This window comes from Cygnus atratus, chromosome 3 (assembly GCF_013377495.2).
Source record: "Cygnus atratus isolate AKBS03 ecotype Queensland, Australia chromosome 3, CAtr_DNAZoo_HiC_assembly, whole genome shotgun sequence".
NCBI lineage: Eukaryota > Metazoa > Chordata > Aves > Anseriformes > Anatidae > Cygnus > Cygnus atratus.
This window is the reverse complement of record NC_066364.1, coordinates 28,156,879-28,176,113: the sequence shown is the minus strand read 5'-3', so window position 1 is coordinate 28,176,113 and position 19,235 is coordinate 28,156,879. Positions and strand designations below refer to the sequence as shown.

General features: G+C 37.7%; 1 protein-coding gene across 1 annotated transcript in view; it reads right to left on the bottom strand.

Annotated features, from left to right (window-relative positions):
* The window catches only part of PHF3 (PHD finger protein 3), a 52,665-nt gene that overhangs the window by 6,993 nt on the left and 26,437 nt on the right, over nucleotides 1–19,235 (bottom strand). Inside the window, 9 exon segments of the mRNA XM_050710003.1 lie at nucleotides 746–893; nucleotides 3,483–3,675; nucleotides 4,055–4,184; nucleotides 4,640–4,768; nucleotides 8,698–8,814; nucleotides 9,782–9,938; nucleotides 10,059–10,209; nucleotides 13,321–13,498; nucleotides 14,710–15,037. Coding sequence (XP_050565960.1) covers nucleotides 746–893; nucleotides 3,483–3,675; nucleotides 4,055–4,184; nucleotides 4,640–4,768; nucleotides 8,698–8,814; nucleotides 9,782–9,938; nucleotides 10,059–10,209; nucleotides 13,321–13,498; nucleotides 14,710–15,037 — 1,531 coding nt within the window.

Below are 19,235 nucleotides of genomic sequence, written 5' to 3'. Positions count from 1 at the left end.
CTTTGATCTTTATTTTATGCTGCAAAGACAACTGTTATAAGCAGTTGCATCCATTTCCTGCCTCTCAGATACTGAATAGAATACTACATATAAATATATATATTATTTTATTTTTAAAGGACAATTTAGTCTTACAATGGAAATTAGGAATAAAACTGCCACTAGACTGCCAAAAGTAAAATTCCTGTTATGCGGGTTTCTACTGTAGAAAATGAGACTTCACATAATGTTAAAAGAAACCACCAATAGTATCCATTTTTGCAGAGAAGTGTCTGACTTGTTTATTGCTTTGAATTAAAAACTGATCATTCACTTTCCCACCTCGAATTCAGAAAACAGATGCCACTGAGATGATTATTTCAGTAGCAAATTTTGTCCTGCCTTTCCCTGTTAGTTTGTAATATAGAAGATGCTCCGTAATAAACTAGAAACAATTCAACATTTATGAAGCCAGCTCTGGAAATACTGCTATTCATCCTCAAGAAATATGAGAGCAAAACATCTTAAACATTTCAGGGATTCAGAGAATTTGAATCCTGATGAACCATGGGTCCACGCAGGAAGAAATACTTTACTTATAAATACATATAAACCCTACCCTAGCCTATTTCCTCCCACAAGTACTTTACTCAGTGTAGCGATCATGCTTCACTGCCTTTCATCATTATACTATTATTAGTCTATGGTAAACAAGTCACTAAAGTTGATAAATGAATTGTTCATTCTTTGCAAGAAATGTAAATACCTCTGTTAAATACTCAAACGAGCCAGAAACTGGGTAAGCCTTAATAACAAACTTTGCCACAGAAGGCATGTTGATGAAACCCTTCCAGATGAAATTTAGGCGTGCCAGAAACAGACTTTCACACTCTACAGTACCAGGTGTTTCTGATCTGAAAAAACAAGACAGACAACACTTCATTTAGAATATGACATGCCAGGTCATGTAAATAATCACCTTTCTTTGTAAAACAGGTTACCTATCATTCAGAGTTTTATTTTTCAGTTAAGCATATTTGATGGTCCATGAAAAGAGATAGGCAGACAATCCTATTTCTCTCCTTCTAGAGGAGTAGATGTGTTATATGAAGGACCATCAGATAAGCAGCACGTTAGTTCACTACTCTATCATTTGAGCATGCAGAAGTTAAGATCTTCGCCTGCCACGGGGGGGAGGGAGATGACATACTAACTGCTGGCCTATCTTCACCTTGCTTTCCAACTCCTACTTTTGGTCGCAACACTGTCTGCCCACCACCTATCTGCTTTCCCCTTGCTTGTCACTGGCCCACAGGCTAGCTGCTCTCACTCACGCATCACACCCACAAGCTCTGCAAGCACCTCTTCCCAATTCCAATATCATCACCTGCACAAGGCAACGTTTCCTCACACACACTTTAAAAAAAAAAGAAAAGAAAGCAGTTGCAAGAAATAAACTAAAACACTTGAATAATTTCACAAGAGAGTGTTTTTCATCCTGGGGGTTTCCTCACCAAAAAGATTACAGCTAATTTTTTAGATTACAGATATATTTAATTTTTTCCAAACTTGTATTTATTAAAATACTCTAGGCATTCTACTAGCAGTGTTAAGCTAGCCACTCACTAGTAACAAATGCTGTGCTGCAACAGTAACACAATAACCGGTGTTTCTTTCTGTCTACACTAGAAATTACTTGTTTTTAGAATAGTTTGCTAAAGATTCGAAGTCCACTGTCCTTGGTGAAGGATCACACTGCTCTGATAAAGGCTGAATTTCAGCATGGACTCTAGTCAATTCTAAATAACTGAGAGTCAATGATTTTCTAGAAACACCTCTTGGAAACCAGAAAATACAGCCTCATAAATTGCAATTTGCCTTTAGCAGGTAGCAGAGAGGAAAGAGAGAGAGAGAGTGGAAGAAAATGAAGGGAGCTGACAGCAAACACAGCAAAACTCATACTGACAGACTGGCTAAATTACAAGCCAAGGAAAGAAGGGGAGGGCAAGGACTAAAGAGAAAAAAATCTCCAACAGAAGGGGTCTACAAAACTCGTGTGTTCAAGAACAGCTACTGCATTTTCATCTTAAAGAGAGTAAGACAACAGGCTTAAAAATTATTGCTGCTGCTTTTCGTCATTTGCTCTGTGGTTTTCTTCTAAATGTGAAAGAGCTATCAGCATCCCAAAATACACAGTCTGACATGGCTGGAAATATTAAAAGATAAACTATTCTTCTTTCATACGAAAATCCTTCCTACATTAACTCAACATTATAATGACTATTCTCTAAGTATCACTCGTACCAGACCTGACTGTAGCCTGGTGCATACCATAATGAAAATGCATACTAAGCACAATATAAATAGTATTTCCTTACCTTACCACAAACGGAAAAAAAAACACACATAGGAAACAGTGTAACAGGAAACAGTATATACTTTTTTTTTTTTTAGAAATGTAACATTGCTAACAACATAAGCAGCCACAACGCAAAAGCATTCTGTAACACAGCAAAGCATAAAATAAAAATAATCAGTAACTGCAAAGGGGCAAATGAAGAGTTGTTGCTTGGCTTCCAGACAGGGTACAGGAAGCATTTGTAAACAGTAACAAAATCTGCAAGGTAACAACAAAAGATGTAGGGCAGGCAGGAGAGAGAGATGTGATGATGACAGAACAAAAACAATCCAGCACAACAAGCAAGGAAGATGCCTAGAAAAACCAAGACTGTAAAAAAACAAACAAACAACAACAAAAAAAACACCACACACACAGTGTTGGGAACAAATGAGATTTCTCCATCTTTCCCCTTTCTTTTTGGAGAGAGTATAGACAGCACAGAACACCACTGATGAGAAAATAGGTGAGAAGGATGGCATAACTTCAGTTCCAGCTTCTCACACTGAGATCTCTGGTCTTAATAACCCTAACAAAGACCATGGACATCAGTGCTAACTGTAAGGCAACAGATCCACAGTACTGAATACTCACAGTTCATTTGGGCAAGATTTTTAAGTGCTAGTTATTTTTCAGAGATTTGTAACTAGGCTGGTTTATCATTTTCAATGCTCTGTCCAGAGCAACCTCAAAGTCCCTAACATTATATATGCACAAACACACACACACACTTTTGATTGCAGCACTGTAAATAATATGTCCCTTAATAGCACAATACAGTATGAAATCTATACTCTGACCTTTTTAATAGAAACCTACGTATCTTTTTAGGTATCTTTGTACCAGAAAATATAAGGTAGTTTATTCTCCCCGGAAGGAAATATGAGAATTAGAAGTTTGTAATCACAATATATGTAGCATTATTTACATAAATGAATAGCATTATGTACTCTAGCAAATAGCCCAAATCCTAAGAAGAGGTGTACTACTTCCGCTATACAAACAGGCTATGAAACACCATCAAAAAAATTAATGTTAGTCGTAATATGTTAACAATACAAATAATGTGTTTCATTAAAAATACTGTTTTTTCAGTTTATATTACTTTGGGAGAGGTGAGAATGATTTGGATAAGTCTTGCTTATCGTCTTCCAATAATTCGGAAGCTAAAATACATGATGTTGAAGAAAGTGCATCTGCAATGCTCTCTGCTTCATTGTCTGATTGTTTCCGTGCAACTCCAACAGACACTTTCACTTTTTTTGCAGAAATATCATCAGTAGGTGGTGCCATTCGACCTGCAGAGAATGAAGTAGAATTTTGTTTGTTTTATTAAATACATAAAGTGGACTTCCTCTGAAGACAAGGAAGATGAACCAAAAATACAGTATTGCCATTGCAGTGTGATATGATAGACGTATTATTTGCTCCAATATGCCCCATCCCTGGAGATGTTCATGACCACGCTGGATGAGGTCCTGAGCAACCTGATCTAATGGAAGGTGTCCCTGCCCATGGCAGAGGGGTTGGAACTGGATGATCTTTAAGGTCCCTTCCAACCTGAGCCATACTATTATTTCTATTGCGAATCAATGATAGCACATACACTCATAACAAGGATTTTCCTCTCTGCCTTAGTGCATGATGCATTTAAATAAATGTGCTTCTCAAAATTACCTATGCAGATTTTGCAGTTAAGATCAAAGAGATGATTTTTGTGTTGACTTGTGGTGTCTGGAGTTGCAGATTCATTTCCTTCTTTATCAGCTTCCTCTGACTTCTCAAACATCTTTATCATATTAGGTTCCTAAGGAAAGACAAAACATTTATTTCAGTTAGCTTTTTTCTTCTGTTAATTTTCCTAATACTTCTGTTCATATTCCTTCGCTTTATTTATGGTGTTTTCTTCCCTTCAGACAAAATTCTCTCTTCAGGTCTATAACCTAGAAGTTATCAAGTCTCTGTAACCTAAGAGACTATCACAAAATCTAGAAATGCATTAAAATTTTGCATAGTTATTCCTATATATATATTTCTTCACAAAAGATTCAGAGTGTTTCCTACTGTTGTTTGAATTCATCATCTGATCATGGACACAATGTGGGAAAAAAAACCACCAGGACACTAAGTGAAAGTCAGTAGGGATAAAAGAAAATTTCAACTCAAAACAGACCTAATGTAGTCACAGATCTTAATACACAGCATATTTGGTTCATGAATAAAATGATTGTAAAGTGTTCTGTTTACGGTTTTGTTTTCTACCTGAATTTCCATAACTTCTTGTTCCTTCATTGGTGTTTCACTTTCAATTTCTATTTCTCCTTTGTGAGTAATTTTTGTGATAGGTCTTCTTTCAACTTCCCTCTGTTCCTTCTCAATCATTTCTATTGTCTGTAAAAACAGGAGGTTATATATGTGTGTACGTTCATATAAAAACAACTTGGAAATTAGTAAATGTAACAACAGCAATCAGAAAACTCTGTGGGTATACAGTATATTCTTATTTTGCAAGTGTCAAGCAGTTTCATAAAGCAAAACCACAAGTAACAGGTCTAAAGAAAAACGCATTAACTCTTTCCCCATAATTATAGGAAAAATGTAGGACACAAATACATATAGATTTACATAATTTTCCAAGAGCTTGATTTTGAGTACATAAACGTTCTACCTCAATAAAAACATTTAAATGTACTCTTAATGCATATGTTAATTCTGATCAGGACTGCTATTTTGCTCCATCACAAAGAAGAAAACATACACCACTATTTCTAAAATTGCTTCTTAAATCAATCTCTTAAAACATCTTTACTACTTAAATCAGGAACAGTTTGTGTTGGCTGTCCCCAACACTTTAAGCCCGATTTCATTAAGAAACAAGGATTCTATGATTACTTTAGCTGTCTGACAAGTACTTAGTTACTTTTGAACACACTAGAAAATTTTGGAAAAAAAGCACTGTGAGCGACAATCTTAAAGTCTTCCTTTAACAGAAAAATGAAAAATACAATCAGATGAAACAATCATTGTTATTTATTTTTACATGTTGCATTATGTTTCTGTGTAATATTTGAAAACTTCTACAAGCTGAAATATTTAGGACCCTTCAGTAATTTTTAAGCAGAATATATTTTTGTTTTGAAGTTGTCCCTCAGAGCAGTACGGTATTGTGTTGTTTATTTTCAGTATTTTACTGTTGTTTATAAAAATAGAACGCATGTAACGAGGATGTAATGTAAAAGATGAGCATTAGATAGAAAATATGGGCTTTGAGAAAGGAAAAAAACAGGAATAAATAATGTTGCAAGGCAAATCAGTCTCTAAAATAGCATTTCACTGTACTGAATTAGGTATCACTAAACATTCTTTCACTCTTACCACACAGAATTCAAGATCATGGATTTCCACCTATTGTACAGAACAGTACCTATTCATTTGCAGCCAAACACAAAATGTATCCCAATTAACATGATACAAATTTTGTGCCTTTCAGTCCTATGCAGTGGCTTATAAATATCAAAGATTCTGCCAATGCAAATCAAGATCTTATAAACTAGAAAACTTGATGCTGTAAAACACGCATTTTTAAGTAGCCACAGTTAACTATCACTGGCTTACTATCATCAGTTAACTGACCAATAAAAAGAGTACTATTTAAGAAAAAGGCATCTTCTATAAAAAATAACACAGCTCTTCATATTCCTGCTTCACCTTTTAAACTATCAACGCAGCTACAATATAGCGTGACTTTCTGTTTCGAGAAAAGTAATAGCCAAAGTAACCTAATAAACCTTCTATACTTTATATTAATATTTATTTCCTTAAGATGACTTTTCAGACTGGCAGATCAAATTTCCAGCTTCAGATTTACTTCTTGGTGGATGAAATCTCATGCACCATCAATATGTGAGTTATAAAGACCAGTTAGGTTTCACTCATCTCAAGAGATCTCTCTACCTCTTTAAAAAAAGCCTGGTTTCTATAAAACCCCAGTTAGAGCTTTAAAATCTTATTGGAAATAAGGATAGACACAGAAGCCTGGACTCATGAGACAGAAAAAATGGAAAAGAAGAGCAGCAACAAAGCTGCATGGCAAAGGAAAATGCATTGTTTCCCCCTTTGGGGAATTTACTACTTCTTTCACTTCTGTCCTAATATTTCTTTTGGGTTTTGAATACTGCGTAAATTATAGAGGTCCTCCTGATTACTTAGAGTTGCTTTGCGTAACATGCATTTTGTTCTTCCCAAATACACTTAACAGACACAGACACAGACACAGATTTCTAGGTTGGAAGAGACCTCAAGATCATCGAGTCCAACCTCCGACCTAACACTAAGTACTCCACTAAACCATATCACTAAGCTCTACATCTAAACGTCTTTTAAAGACCTCCAGGGATGGCGACTCCACCACCTCCCTGGGCAGCCCGTTCCAATGCTTAATAACCCTTTCGGTAAAGAAGTACTTCCTAACATCCAACCTAAAACTCCCCTGTCGCAACTTTCGCCCATTCCTCCTCATCCTGTCACCAGGCACGTGGGAGAACAGACCAACCCCCACCTCACTACAGCCTCCTTTAAGGTAACTGTAGAGAGCGATAAGGTCGCCCCTGAGCCTCCTCTTCTCCAGGCTGAACAAGCCCAGCTCCCTCAGCCGCTCCTCGTAAGACTTGTTCTCCAGACCCCTCACCAGCTTGGTCGCCCTTCTCTGGACTCGCTCGAGCACGTCCATGTCCTTCCTGTAGCGAGGGGCCCAAAACTGAACACAGTACTCGAGGTGTGGCCTCACCAGAGCCGAGTACAGGGGGACAATCACCTCCCTAGACCTGCTGGCCACACTGCTTCTTATACAGGCCAGGATGCTGTTGGCCTTCTTGGCCACCTGAGCACACTGCTGGCTCATATTCAGCCGACTATCAACCAATACTCCCAGGTCCTTCTCGGCCAGGCAGCTTTCCAGCCACTCATCTCCCAGCCTGTAGCTCTGCTTGGGGTTGTTGCGCCCCAGGTGCAGGACCCGGCACTTGGCCTTGTTGAACTTCATACAGTTGACCTCAGCCCATCGCTCCAGCCTATCCAGATCCTCCTGCAGAGCCTTCCTGCCCTCGAGCAGATCGACACACGCACTTAGCTTGGTGTCATCTGCAAACTTACTGAGGGTGCACTGGACGCCCTCATCCAGATCATCGATAAAGATATTAAAGAGGACCGGCCCCAGTACCGAGCCCTGGGGGACACCACTTGTGACCAGCCTCCAACCAGATTTGACTCCATTCACCACAACTCTCTGGGCCCGGCTATCCAGCCAGTTTCTAACCCAGCGAAGCGTACGCCAGTCCAAGCCCCGAGCAGCCAGTTTCTTGAGGAGAATGTTGTGGGGAACGGTGTCAAAAGCCTTACTGAGGTCAAGGTAAACCACATCCACAGCCCTTCCCTCATCCACCAAGCGCGTCACTTTGTCATAGAAGGAGATCAGGTTCGTCAAGCAGGACCTGCCTTTCATAAACCCATGCTGACTGGGCCTGATCGCCTGGTTGCCCTGCAAGTGCCGCGTGATGACCCCCAAGATAATCTGCTCCATGAGCTTTCCTGGCACTGAGGTCAAACTGACAGGCCTATAGTTCCCCGGGTCTGCCCTCCGGCCCTTCTTATAGATGGGCGTCACATTGGCTAGCCGCCAGTCAACTGGGACCACCCCCGATAGCCAGGACTGCCGATAAATGATGGAAAGCGGCTCGGCCAGCTCCTCCGCCAGTTCTTTCAGTACCCTCGGGTGCATCCCATCCGGCCCCATCGACTTGCGCACATCCAAGCTCCTTAGCAGGTCGCCAATCATTTCCTCATGAATAGCAAAGGCCACATCCTGCTCCCCATCCCCTTCCGCCAGCTCAGGGCACTGGGTATCCAGAGAACAACCGGTATTGCCGTTAAAGACTGAGGCAAAGGCGGCATTAAGCACCTCAGCCTTTTCTTCATCCTTAGTAACTAGGTTTCCCCTCGCATCCAGTAAAGGATGGAGATTCTCCTTAGTCCTCCGTTTCGCATTGATATATTTGTAAAAGGATTTTTTGTTGTCTTTAACGGCAGTAGCCAGGTTGAGCTCCAGATGAGCTTTGGCCTTTCTAATTTTCTCCCTGCACAGCCTCGCTACATCCTTGTAGTCCTCCTCAGCGGCCCGCCCTTTTTTCCAAAGATTATAAACCCTCTTTTTTCTGCTAAGAAACCCTCTTTTTTCTGCTAAGAAAACAGAAACCTGAAACCTGAAAACAGAATTTAAATATGCTTCGGCATCCAACTAAAAAACATAAATTGATAAATCTCACGTGTCTGTTTTCTCTTAGTCTCCAAGCAGCCAGTTCTTTGGAAGCCAATTCTTCTGGGCTCATTTTTATTAGATGGTCTGGAGTAACCTCTCCTTTCAGCACTTTTTTAAACAGTATCTAGAAGAAAAAAATAATTAACTTCTGCTGAGATGAAACAGCTCCTAATAGGAAACAAAGTAGAGAAGCAACATACAATACGCTCTATACAGCTATATATATTGTTTGTAATTATTTCTCACTATCAGAATCACTACTAGATTTAGATTTTTAAAGATACAAACCTTAATTTCAGAGCTCCCTGTTTGTTCTACATCTATATATATATTCTTAATGACCAGCTGCACAGTTAACCGTTGTTCCAAAAAGAGAAAGCAAATTTATGCCCACTGCAGCAGTAATTGAGACTTTTTGTAATATTAAAGAGGATGTCTATACTTCTTGACTGATGTAAGTGAATCCTTGGGGGGGGACCCCATATAATTTGGGGGTATGAGCAAACAAGGCAAGTTAGTAAACCAAATTTAGTCTGCTCATACAATTTACAGTTGGTTATTATTAATATAGAGAGATTACTATAGGGAGAAACTAGACAAGGCATCTTGATCAGAACAAAGAAGAAACAATCAGAACAATTGATAAAAAGTCAAAAAGACAGAAGTTGAAGAGGCAATATTGAATAATGAGCTCAGAGAATGCAGAAAACATGAGTGAAGACTAAGTGAGAAATCTGGGTATGAAAACAACAGTGAGACAAGCTACAGGACACAAACAAAAAAAGAAAATTATGGGAAAAAATACACATCAGTAGTAATTACAAAAATTTTGACAAAACAATATATTCACTACACTTTGAAAGCCCACTATTAAGTACACAGGGAGGAAAGAGATGAAGAATTAATGATGAAGAAAAAACAGAGCACTGAATATGCAAGAGGACAAATAATAAAGATAAAAAAACATACAAAAAAGTAATCAACAGGATTAATTGTGAAAGAATTAATAATGTACCCACACAGAACACTTTTTCTTTAACCTACAGCAAATAAAGGATTTCTGCAAACCATTGTAAACAAGTAATACATACATTATTTTTAGGATCTTTTAGGTTGAACATTAAACTTCTGTATTTGTTCTTATATTTTGAGTCAGTGTCCCGAAAAAAAGAAAACAGTTCTCTTTCAATTCTTGTGGCAACTTTTGCTGCTCTCTCCTCAGGAATCTTTAAACTGGAGTCTGTCAATCTGTGAGAAAACACAAGTACAAAAATTACCAAATACTTCCAAATAATTAGTTTCTTACCCTGTCTTCTGAAGGAATTGTAAACACAAATTAAAAATTTCATTTAATAAATATATTTATACCTTTTCATTAGAATTTCCTTAAGAGATTGCTTAACACTCTGTCTTATCTGATCAGCAGAAGGTTTGGAAGCTGGCACAGCTGGTAGATGTGTTGCGCTGATTGATCCCTTCTCATTTTTCTTTTTCTTAATTTCTTGTTTCTCATGAACACCTATCAAAATACAGAGTTAAAAACTGTAAGCTACATGGCCACTGCAATAAACAATTACCATTGCTGGATATCCTGAGCTTTTGTTTTTAAGCTTCTAAGAATTGACCTTCTAGGAGAAGGAATGGATTCACACATTGGATTTCTTGTGTTGCGGATTTTTGTTATTGGTGTTTTGTTTTTTTTTCCTTAAGGAGGACATAAAGCTATTAGAGAGTGTCCAAAGGAGGGCAACAAAGACAGTAAAGGGTCTGGTAGAGGGGAAGACGTATGAGGAGCAGCTGAGATCCCTTGGTTTGTTCAACCCAGAGCAGAGCAGGCTGAGGGGAGGCCTCATGGCGGCCTGCAGCTCCCTCACGAGGGGAGCGGAGGGGCAGGCACTGAGCTCTGCTCTCTGGGGACAGCGACAGGACCCCAGGGAACAGCATGGAGCTGGGACAGGGGAGGGTCACGCTGGGTGTTAGGGAAAGGTTCTGCACCCAGAGGGTGGTCGGGCACTGGGACAGGCTCCCCAGGGCAGTGGTCATGGCAGCATGCCTACTGGAGTTCAAGAAGTTTTTGGACAACGCTCTCAGACACATGATCTGATTTTTGGGTGGTCCTGTGAGGGACCAGGAGCTGGACTCGATGATTCTTGTAGGTCCCCTTCCAACTTGGGATATTCTACCATTCTATGATGCTATGGTTTTATGTACTGGGACTTTTCCCCTTTGAATTTTCTTCTAACATGCACCAAGATGACCATGCTTCATCTTCAGTGGAATTTTTACCCTGAGTTTTTGTGAGACAAACATTAATTTTTCTGTGAGTAAATTGAGGAAAAAAAAACACGTGGGAGGCATTTACTATGAGCATATTAAATGTTACTTTAAAATAGAGTTTTCCATTAAACTTAACATTTCTGAATCTGCTAGCCATCAAAACCACTCCAATTACAATAATCTCAGCTGCTGATTCAGGTAACAGACATTTTTAAACAAGGCTTATAAGGTTTGTATCATAACTTTCTAATGTTTATGTCATAAATAATATAAATTTCTAATCAAATTACAATCACTTAACAACAAATTCCTTCAAATTTTAATTTTCAGAGTTTCAACATAAGCATATCACCAATTCAGAATAGTAGCCTTCCTTCTATATACAAAACTCAAGAGAAAAAACATTAACTTATTTCCTTCTCTGAAAAAAGGAAACAAATTTAAGACAGATAAAGACTGAACAGGAATGCTTGATGGTAAACAACAGGGAAATGATTGGTAAGGTTAACAATAAACAATGACACTAAAAAGCAGTTAAGAGATTAAGATAAATGTGCCGCTTAACCATTTTTATGCTAATTGTCCTGAATGAAACTGCCAAGCCACGTTTTGCACTTACCAAGTGCAAGGTCCTGCAACTGGGCTGGGGCAATCCCAAGCACAAATACAGGCTGGGAGGGGAATTGATTGAGAGCAGCCCTTATGAGAGGGAGCTGGAGGTGTTGGTTGACAAGAAGCTTGACAAAAGCCAGCAATGTGCACTTGCACCCTGGAAAGCCAACCGCATCCTGGGCTGCATCAAAAGAAGCGTGGCCAGCAGGTCAAGGGAGGTGACTCTCCCACTCTGTTCTGCTCTCCTGAGACTCTCGGGGTGCTGCACTCAGCCCTGGGACCCCCAGCACAAGGAGGACATGGAAGTATTAGAACGAGTCCAGAGGAGGGCCACAAAGATGATCAGAGGGCTGTAATGCCTCCCCTACGAAGAGGGGCTGAGGGAGTTGGGCTCATTCAGCTTGGAGAACAGAAGGTCTGGGGAGACCTTAGAGAGGCCTTCCAGTACCTAAAGGGGGCCTACAGGAAAGCTGGGGAGGGACTCTTTGTCAGGGAATGTAGTGACAGGTCAAGGGGTAATGGCTTTAAACTGAAAGAGGGTAGATACTAGGAAGAAATCCTGCACTCTGAAGGTGGTGAGGCTCTGGAATAGGTTGCCCAGAGAAGCTGTGGATGCCCCATCCCTGGAAGTGTTCAAGGCCAGGCTGGATGGGGCTTTGGGCAACCTGATCTGGTGGGAGGTGTCCCTGCCCATGGCGGGGGGGGGGTGGAATTAGATGATCTTTAAGGTACCTTCCAACCCAAGCCATTCTGTGATTCTATGTTTAAAAGTGATCTTTAGATTAACTACTATTCTGAACTCATCACAGTGACAGCATTTTGCCACCTCCTAATTTAATTAACATATTTTAGAATAATTCAAAGATATCATGGATACCAGACTCATTTAAACTCCTGCAATCTGCAGTTAGAAAGGATGTCAGCTATTTTGTGACTCAGAATTTCAAACAGCAAAGTGTTTGAAGTTTAAAAGATGCCATTACATTTAACCCCAACATTTTCGACTGTTTTCTTCCACAATTTTTTTTAGGATGTCAACATTGGCAAAAGACCAGAAAAGCGGATTTTTTTAGGACATGAATTCAAAACTTGAGTTTAGGATTTAAAGACACAGTTCTCACATGGAATCTCACTAGCATTGCTGCTGAGATTTCAAAGCCAAATCACAAGAATTTCACATTATCATGAACTTGGAAGAGTAATGCTTTCTGGAAGGGAGCTGGGGGGTGGGGGGTTGTTTGCTGTGAGCGAAAATAGGTCCCTTCTACCTTTCAAATAGAATTGCAAACGAAAATCTGATGGCTCGGTGTGCAATATAATGTTCCCCTTTGATATGAATTCTGATGCAATTATTTATCAATTTGTGCAAAAGAAATGAGTGTTTCAAGGTACTACTTATATACCGGTATCAACACTTCTATGCCCATTAAGTGCTCCTACTATTTTATGGAAGAGTGCTACAAAGTTTTCTACAACATGAAATTAAGCTTAATACAGATGCACTTTTTCTTCCACTCTTGATAATGTTATCACCGTCCACTATTCAAATAGGAAACATTTACCTGCTAAAAAAAGTTTAAAAAGAAATGAGAAATGAAGATCATAAACATCATGGGAACAAACAGCTCTCCAGATCACCATCACTTGCACTATGAAATGCTTGAAAATTGATACTATGAAGTCATCATTCTTCACTGTACACGTCATTTACAGCATGGAGTACTTTTCCAAACTTCCTTACCTGACTTGGTGGACTTTTCAACCATGCTAAGGGACTCTTTACTAATTTTTTCACTTTTCTCATCTGAAGATCGCCGAGGAATTACAGCGGTTTGTGTTGCTTTTCGAGTAGGAACATGTTGGCCTTTTTTAGTATCTGAGTCTCTGGATTCTGACAAGTTCTTCCCGTCACCAGATTCCTGAAATAGCCATTTATAAACACTAGCATGCTACTGAATGCTATAACGAACCACTATATAATTACCATGCATTTTCCCAAGTTTTTAAGTATACGGTATAATAAACTCCTCAGATGTATATGCACCATTATGTAATGTCTTCTAAGAAGTTACTGAACAATATCCCAAATTGCTACCAAATATGATTAACAATCTCATTGAAAAACTGGTCCAAGACACATCACAGGTATTTTGCAGTTAAGCTCCCTGTTGAAAAACACTATGTTTTCAGCTGTTTTCAAAAATCAGGGACACCAATGAACTTCTCTTAACCTGTTTTAGGCATGTATCCACAGGAAGTCACATATGATCAGACAAAAATTTGATCAAAATTAAACAGAAGAGTTTATGAATCAGAATTACAATAATACTATAAAGAAAAAAGACAGAAAGGATCAGTGATGACTGAAGTTATGGTGAATATAATACCATATATCAAAAGACTAAGGAAGTTTAACAAAAGCAAGTCACCACACTGCTCTTGCCAGTTACCCTTCGGTTAGTAAAAAGAAAGTAGAAAGGTCCTAATTAATGTGTTACATGTTTTCTTCTAAAACGCTGTTGTCATATAGAAATTTAAGATTTATGCTTTATGTAATATAGCAAATTGACAGATGCCATCTAAATGTGATTAGAATTTTGAAGGCAAAATTTGCTAACTTCTTCAAAATATCACTTATGTAAAATACAATATTCCAATCTTCCATTGAACCTCATATATACTGTTTATAAAGTGACCATTATCAGGGTCTGGAGAGACAGAAAAAAAAATATTTAACATAATATTCAAAAACTTCTGGCTATCCTTTACTCCTAGACCTGTGAAAGTCTATAGTGTAGTAAACACTTATTCTATTACATTTTTCATGTGTTCCTTCCCTGTTGAGAAGGGTTACGAGCTGTTTCTAATCATGTATTTTGCTTATTTTTAAACAGGCAAATATATAGGTGAATCTACAATGTATGACATGACTGCTGCTCAGTGTAAGACAGAATGTACCAACAGTATCTCAAAATAGCCAAACCTGTCTGAAAATAACGTAACTCTGATAATAATAGAGAAATTTTATATTAGATTCAAAAATGTTTGAAACACAGTATTTTGGATGACAGGGATTTAAAAGGAAACCTCCTGTATCTCCAATAACTAAAAGGAATTAAATGAGACTTACCCTTCTGAAAATTTTGACTTTGTGCTTCCCTGCATCTTCTGTCTGCTTTGTTTTTTCAGTTGTTACATTTAGATTACAAGTAGGTGCTTGCTTTGACATCCCTGGTTTTTCACATTCAATTGCTTTTTCTTCTCTGTGACTTTCAGGTTTCACTTGAGTATCCAGTAGACTTTGATCAAAACACTCTGCCTTTTTGTCTTCTTCAGCGCAGCATTTCACACACACATATTCTTTATCTTCTTCACCCATCTGCTGTGCTTGAGATAGACTCAGTCCAACACAATCACCATGAAACCAGTCATCACACCTACCACAGCCTACCATAAACCTGAAAACAAAGTAAAATACAGGTTAATGTCTAACTAATAATAATAAATAGAAAGCAACAATTTAAGAGAATATATCATATTTGGTTTTATTTGTACATGTCAACAATTTGCTCTTACCTGAAACATGATTTTCTTTGTAGCTTTACATCCATCTCCAGCCTTACGACATGGTATGATCTTCCTGAGAAATAGTTTTGGTTTTTTTTGTTTGTTTTTGCCTTTTTGCAACAGTCCAAGAGAGTACCATAACCTCATAAGGTGTTTGTAATCTGCCCCCAAACCCTACCAACAGAATCTTTCAGTGTATTATTAAAACACATGCAGAATTTTTTTTTTTTTAAATCTCAAAACTAGTAAACTTATGTTTGAGAAAACTTGAAAATTTTCTTGCAGGAGCATACTATATTCATATTCCTTCAAATGCGATTATCATCCTCACAGAAGAAACGTATCAACTGATACAACGTTCCATAGCAGTAATGGATGTTTAATTATTTTGACAAAATTAGCACAGAAAGAAAAGGCCATTAATAAGTTAGTTGATATTTTACACCATATTCCTTAGACTATTATTAGTAAATTATATACAGAAATTTGCCTTTTATTCTCTTTACTGGTGAACTTGGAGACAGGAATTAGGCTTCTAGCTATATCTGGCCAGCTGGCAGCGATTAGGTTGTTTGCTTGAAATAAGGTACATGCCACTGCTGTGTAGCTCAGCTACTTTATTCAGAGCTAGTATTTATTTAAAGAAAGTTTCAAATAAAAAAAATAGTATCATTTATATCATACTTTTCATCTCACAGTCACTTCAACTGTTTCATTGTTTTTAAATTAAAAGTAAGTTTATCTACAGGTTGCATTTTCTAAGCGTTAAGATCCCTTAGTCTAAAATAAAAGCCTAGTTCTGGCAATTTTGTTAAAACTATTTGAAAATGTTATTAGGTATCACTAGTGCCTAATTGCTCTGAAAGGTATAATTTCTCAGTAGAATTATTTTAGAATTATTTTGGAGTAAAGTGAAATTTCAAAGTTAAATAGATTAAACACCTCCACACATCTGTTACAGGAAACTTAATTGGCAGTATTTACTTTTCAACTAATTTCTTATAAAACTGAACATACTGTGATTACTGAAGATTTGCTTGCAAATGATGTAGAAAGAGCTCTTGCATTATCCATTTGCATTCTTTTTTCTGTATCTTTTTTTTAAATGTACCTTAATGTTTAGCAGAAGGAAATCCAAGACGACTTGCAAGTGCATTGTGAAAAGTGTGATTTTGTTAACACTGAAAAATTATGTACAGAACTATTTGGTTTTAATTCCATAGAAGAAATCTGATCTGAAGTTTGTATGACTATTCTAAAGAAGATTCCTAACCTGTATATATTGCAGTAAAGATCAGGACCTGCTACCTGCTGACTTACCTACTTTGTAATACTGTATGGTTTGGCAAAGTGTGCTTATTCATTCAGCAGAGCTGTAGATGAACTCTCCAGGTGGTTTGGTACTGATACTGTATTCAAGAAACTACAGGTATCTCAAGAGATGAAAAAAAAATCTTCCTAGTCTAACAGCAGAAGTTTGAAACACAAGAGCAGGAAAGAAGAAAATAGCAGCTTTATGTTCTGTTGTTGCTTACCCAAAATAAATCGGGATTAAATCCTGAAGTAAATAGAATCTTTTGAGGCAAAATGAGTCTGATAAGCTTTAAAGCTCCAGCTGTTTGAGAAAAAGGTCACTTCCAGCTTTAGTAGCCTACACTCCTGTTCATTAGATTTAAAGAAACTGGTTTTTATAATCTAGTTTGTGAAGAAAACTGTTTTCTGATTTTTCTCATTTTTATTTTTTTTCTGAACTACAAGTACATTTTTTGTGTTATTCATGAGGAAAAAAAAAAATATCTGGCTATCTATTCAGTAGTTTCAATTATGAAGGTGTAGGTTCCTTCAACTTTTGTCAGGATCTCCATCTTTTCACATCAATGTCCCAACAAAGCTAAAAGATACATTAATGGTAACATTACGGTTAAGTGCTTCTGACAGTCTTGCCACAGGAACACCATAATACTCTTAAGTACAATAGGAAAACAAAAGAGAAGTGATGTAAATTTAATACAAAGGTGATTGTTCCTTGCTGAGAACCTAAAGCCAAGCGTGATGGTAGGAAATATAGCATGAATGCCCATTTCACAATTGCAAAGATCTACAAGAGGATGTTTAACATCCTGCATCACTGCCAGAAAGTATTATGAAAACTCTGTGGATACCAAAAACTGGTTACAAAAATTCCAAAGTTTTCTACAGAGTTCATATAAGACCAAAAGCAGTCAAGTACGTCTTGCTTAAAGGGTATTTTGGTGTGCTAATGAATGAATGCCTTTTGGTTAAAAATTGAAGGAAACCAAGAATACACCATCTCAAAGCCACAAATGGTACTTATGTTTTTAATAAAAAAATCATTTTTTCAGTTTGTAAATTCAGGTACTGCAAGCTAATTTGTTAAATGAGCAGGGCAGATTACGACCCTTAGCAACAAAAATTTTGATTAACATTTAGAAAATTGTCTGAATTTACAAAAAAAGCAGAAATGAACTCCAGAGACTAAAACAGACAAAGTGCTGTACAAGTCCAACTTTAAATTGACAGCACATGCCATTTTCAGCTTTGCTCACAAACAGTAAGTTGGCAAAAGGGATGGTGTGTGTGATATGAGTAGAGCACCAGATAGGCATTCAGTCTTACATCTTTATTTTCTGGCCTATCAACAATAGAATTGAGACACACACTCACCCCTCCTCCCCCATAATAAAGACTTTACCTACTGTGGACAGTGTAAAATCTGTATTAGAAAGGTCTGTCCCATGTGTTTATCGTCTTAACTATGTAAGTTTCAGGTTCCAAGTGATTTTTTTTTCTTAGTAGTTTAACCTTGTTGAACAGGGATAATTTAAGGCAATGAAGCAGAACAGCAGAGGCAGTCTTCCAAGAATAAACTGATTACTAGCAGCCAACTTCACAGATACTTACAAGTATGTTTTTTTTTTTCTTTCCATATTCCTTGCAAATAATAAAAAGGTAAAGAAAGAAGTGTAACAAATTCTGCTCAGAAACAGGTAATTCTTCACCAAGAATATACACCAAGATAGACAGATGCCATTCAAGCCATCTTAAGCAAACTACTGAAGATGGAATGTCCATTTGGCTTCATTCCCGTCTTTACAACAAGGTTTCAATTGCTCTGTATGTAAACATGCACAATAAAACTTGGGATTCAGAAACCAAAGCTATGAAGAGAATCTGGAAGTGTCCAGAAAGCCTGTACTATAAACAGAATTTAAGCGTTTACAGTCGTTTTGCTTAAACCTTGTTACACATAATGGTAATAAAAATACCAGTGCTGCCTGCCTAAAACTTTCACTGCTTTCACATGACTCATGACATGAAAGACTGACTTCCAAGCTGGGAGAGAACATACTGATTTTGATACAAGTAATGTAAATAATCCTTTATACCATAAGGCCACTTTTACATCTTTTTCTGTTTCACTCATCTGCACACAAAAACGCATTTATGATCTGTAACAGTAATTGTATTTGGAGAACAGAAAAGTGACAGCGCAACGCTCAGATTAAAAAGGGGCATCAAGGGAAACTGAAGCCTGGCTTGAAGGATCAAAGATGTCCTCTTGCACAGCTGTCAGTTGTGACTGAAGAGGTTCTGATATCTTGGACTATTTAAAACACCAAAGTTTCTGAATGTAGATTGCTTCAAGTTTGATGTGCAGGAGTTTTACCCATGTTGTAAGGCTGGATTGGAAGATGTAAAGCTGAAAGAGAAAGAAAAATGTGTTTTAAAATATTATATCATGCCAAATTCAATAAAAGATTAGCACTCCTTTTACTTGTCTTTAATAAGAATAGTTGTTTGAGAAAAATCTAGGAAGAGCTGACAGGTAACAGCAGACACTATTATAGTTCACTGGGACTTTTACACAGAGTATGTTATTGTTTCATTCTGTTTCCAGAATTCTTGGCAGTCCCCACATAACAGCATAAAAAGATGTACCTTAAAGGCCATAAAGGAATGGATCACACAATAAAAAGAGACAATTAAAGCAAACCTTTCACCATCTCTCTTAGAGATTGACAGACTGTCTTTAGTATTATTTTTGGTAAATTAAATTCATCCGTGAGA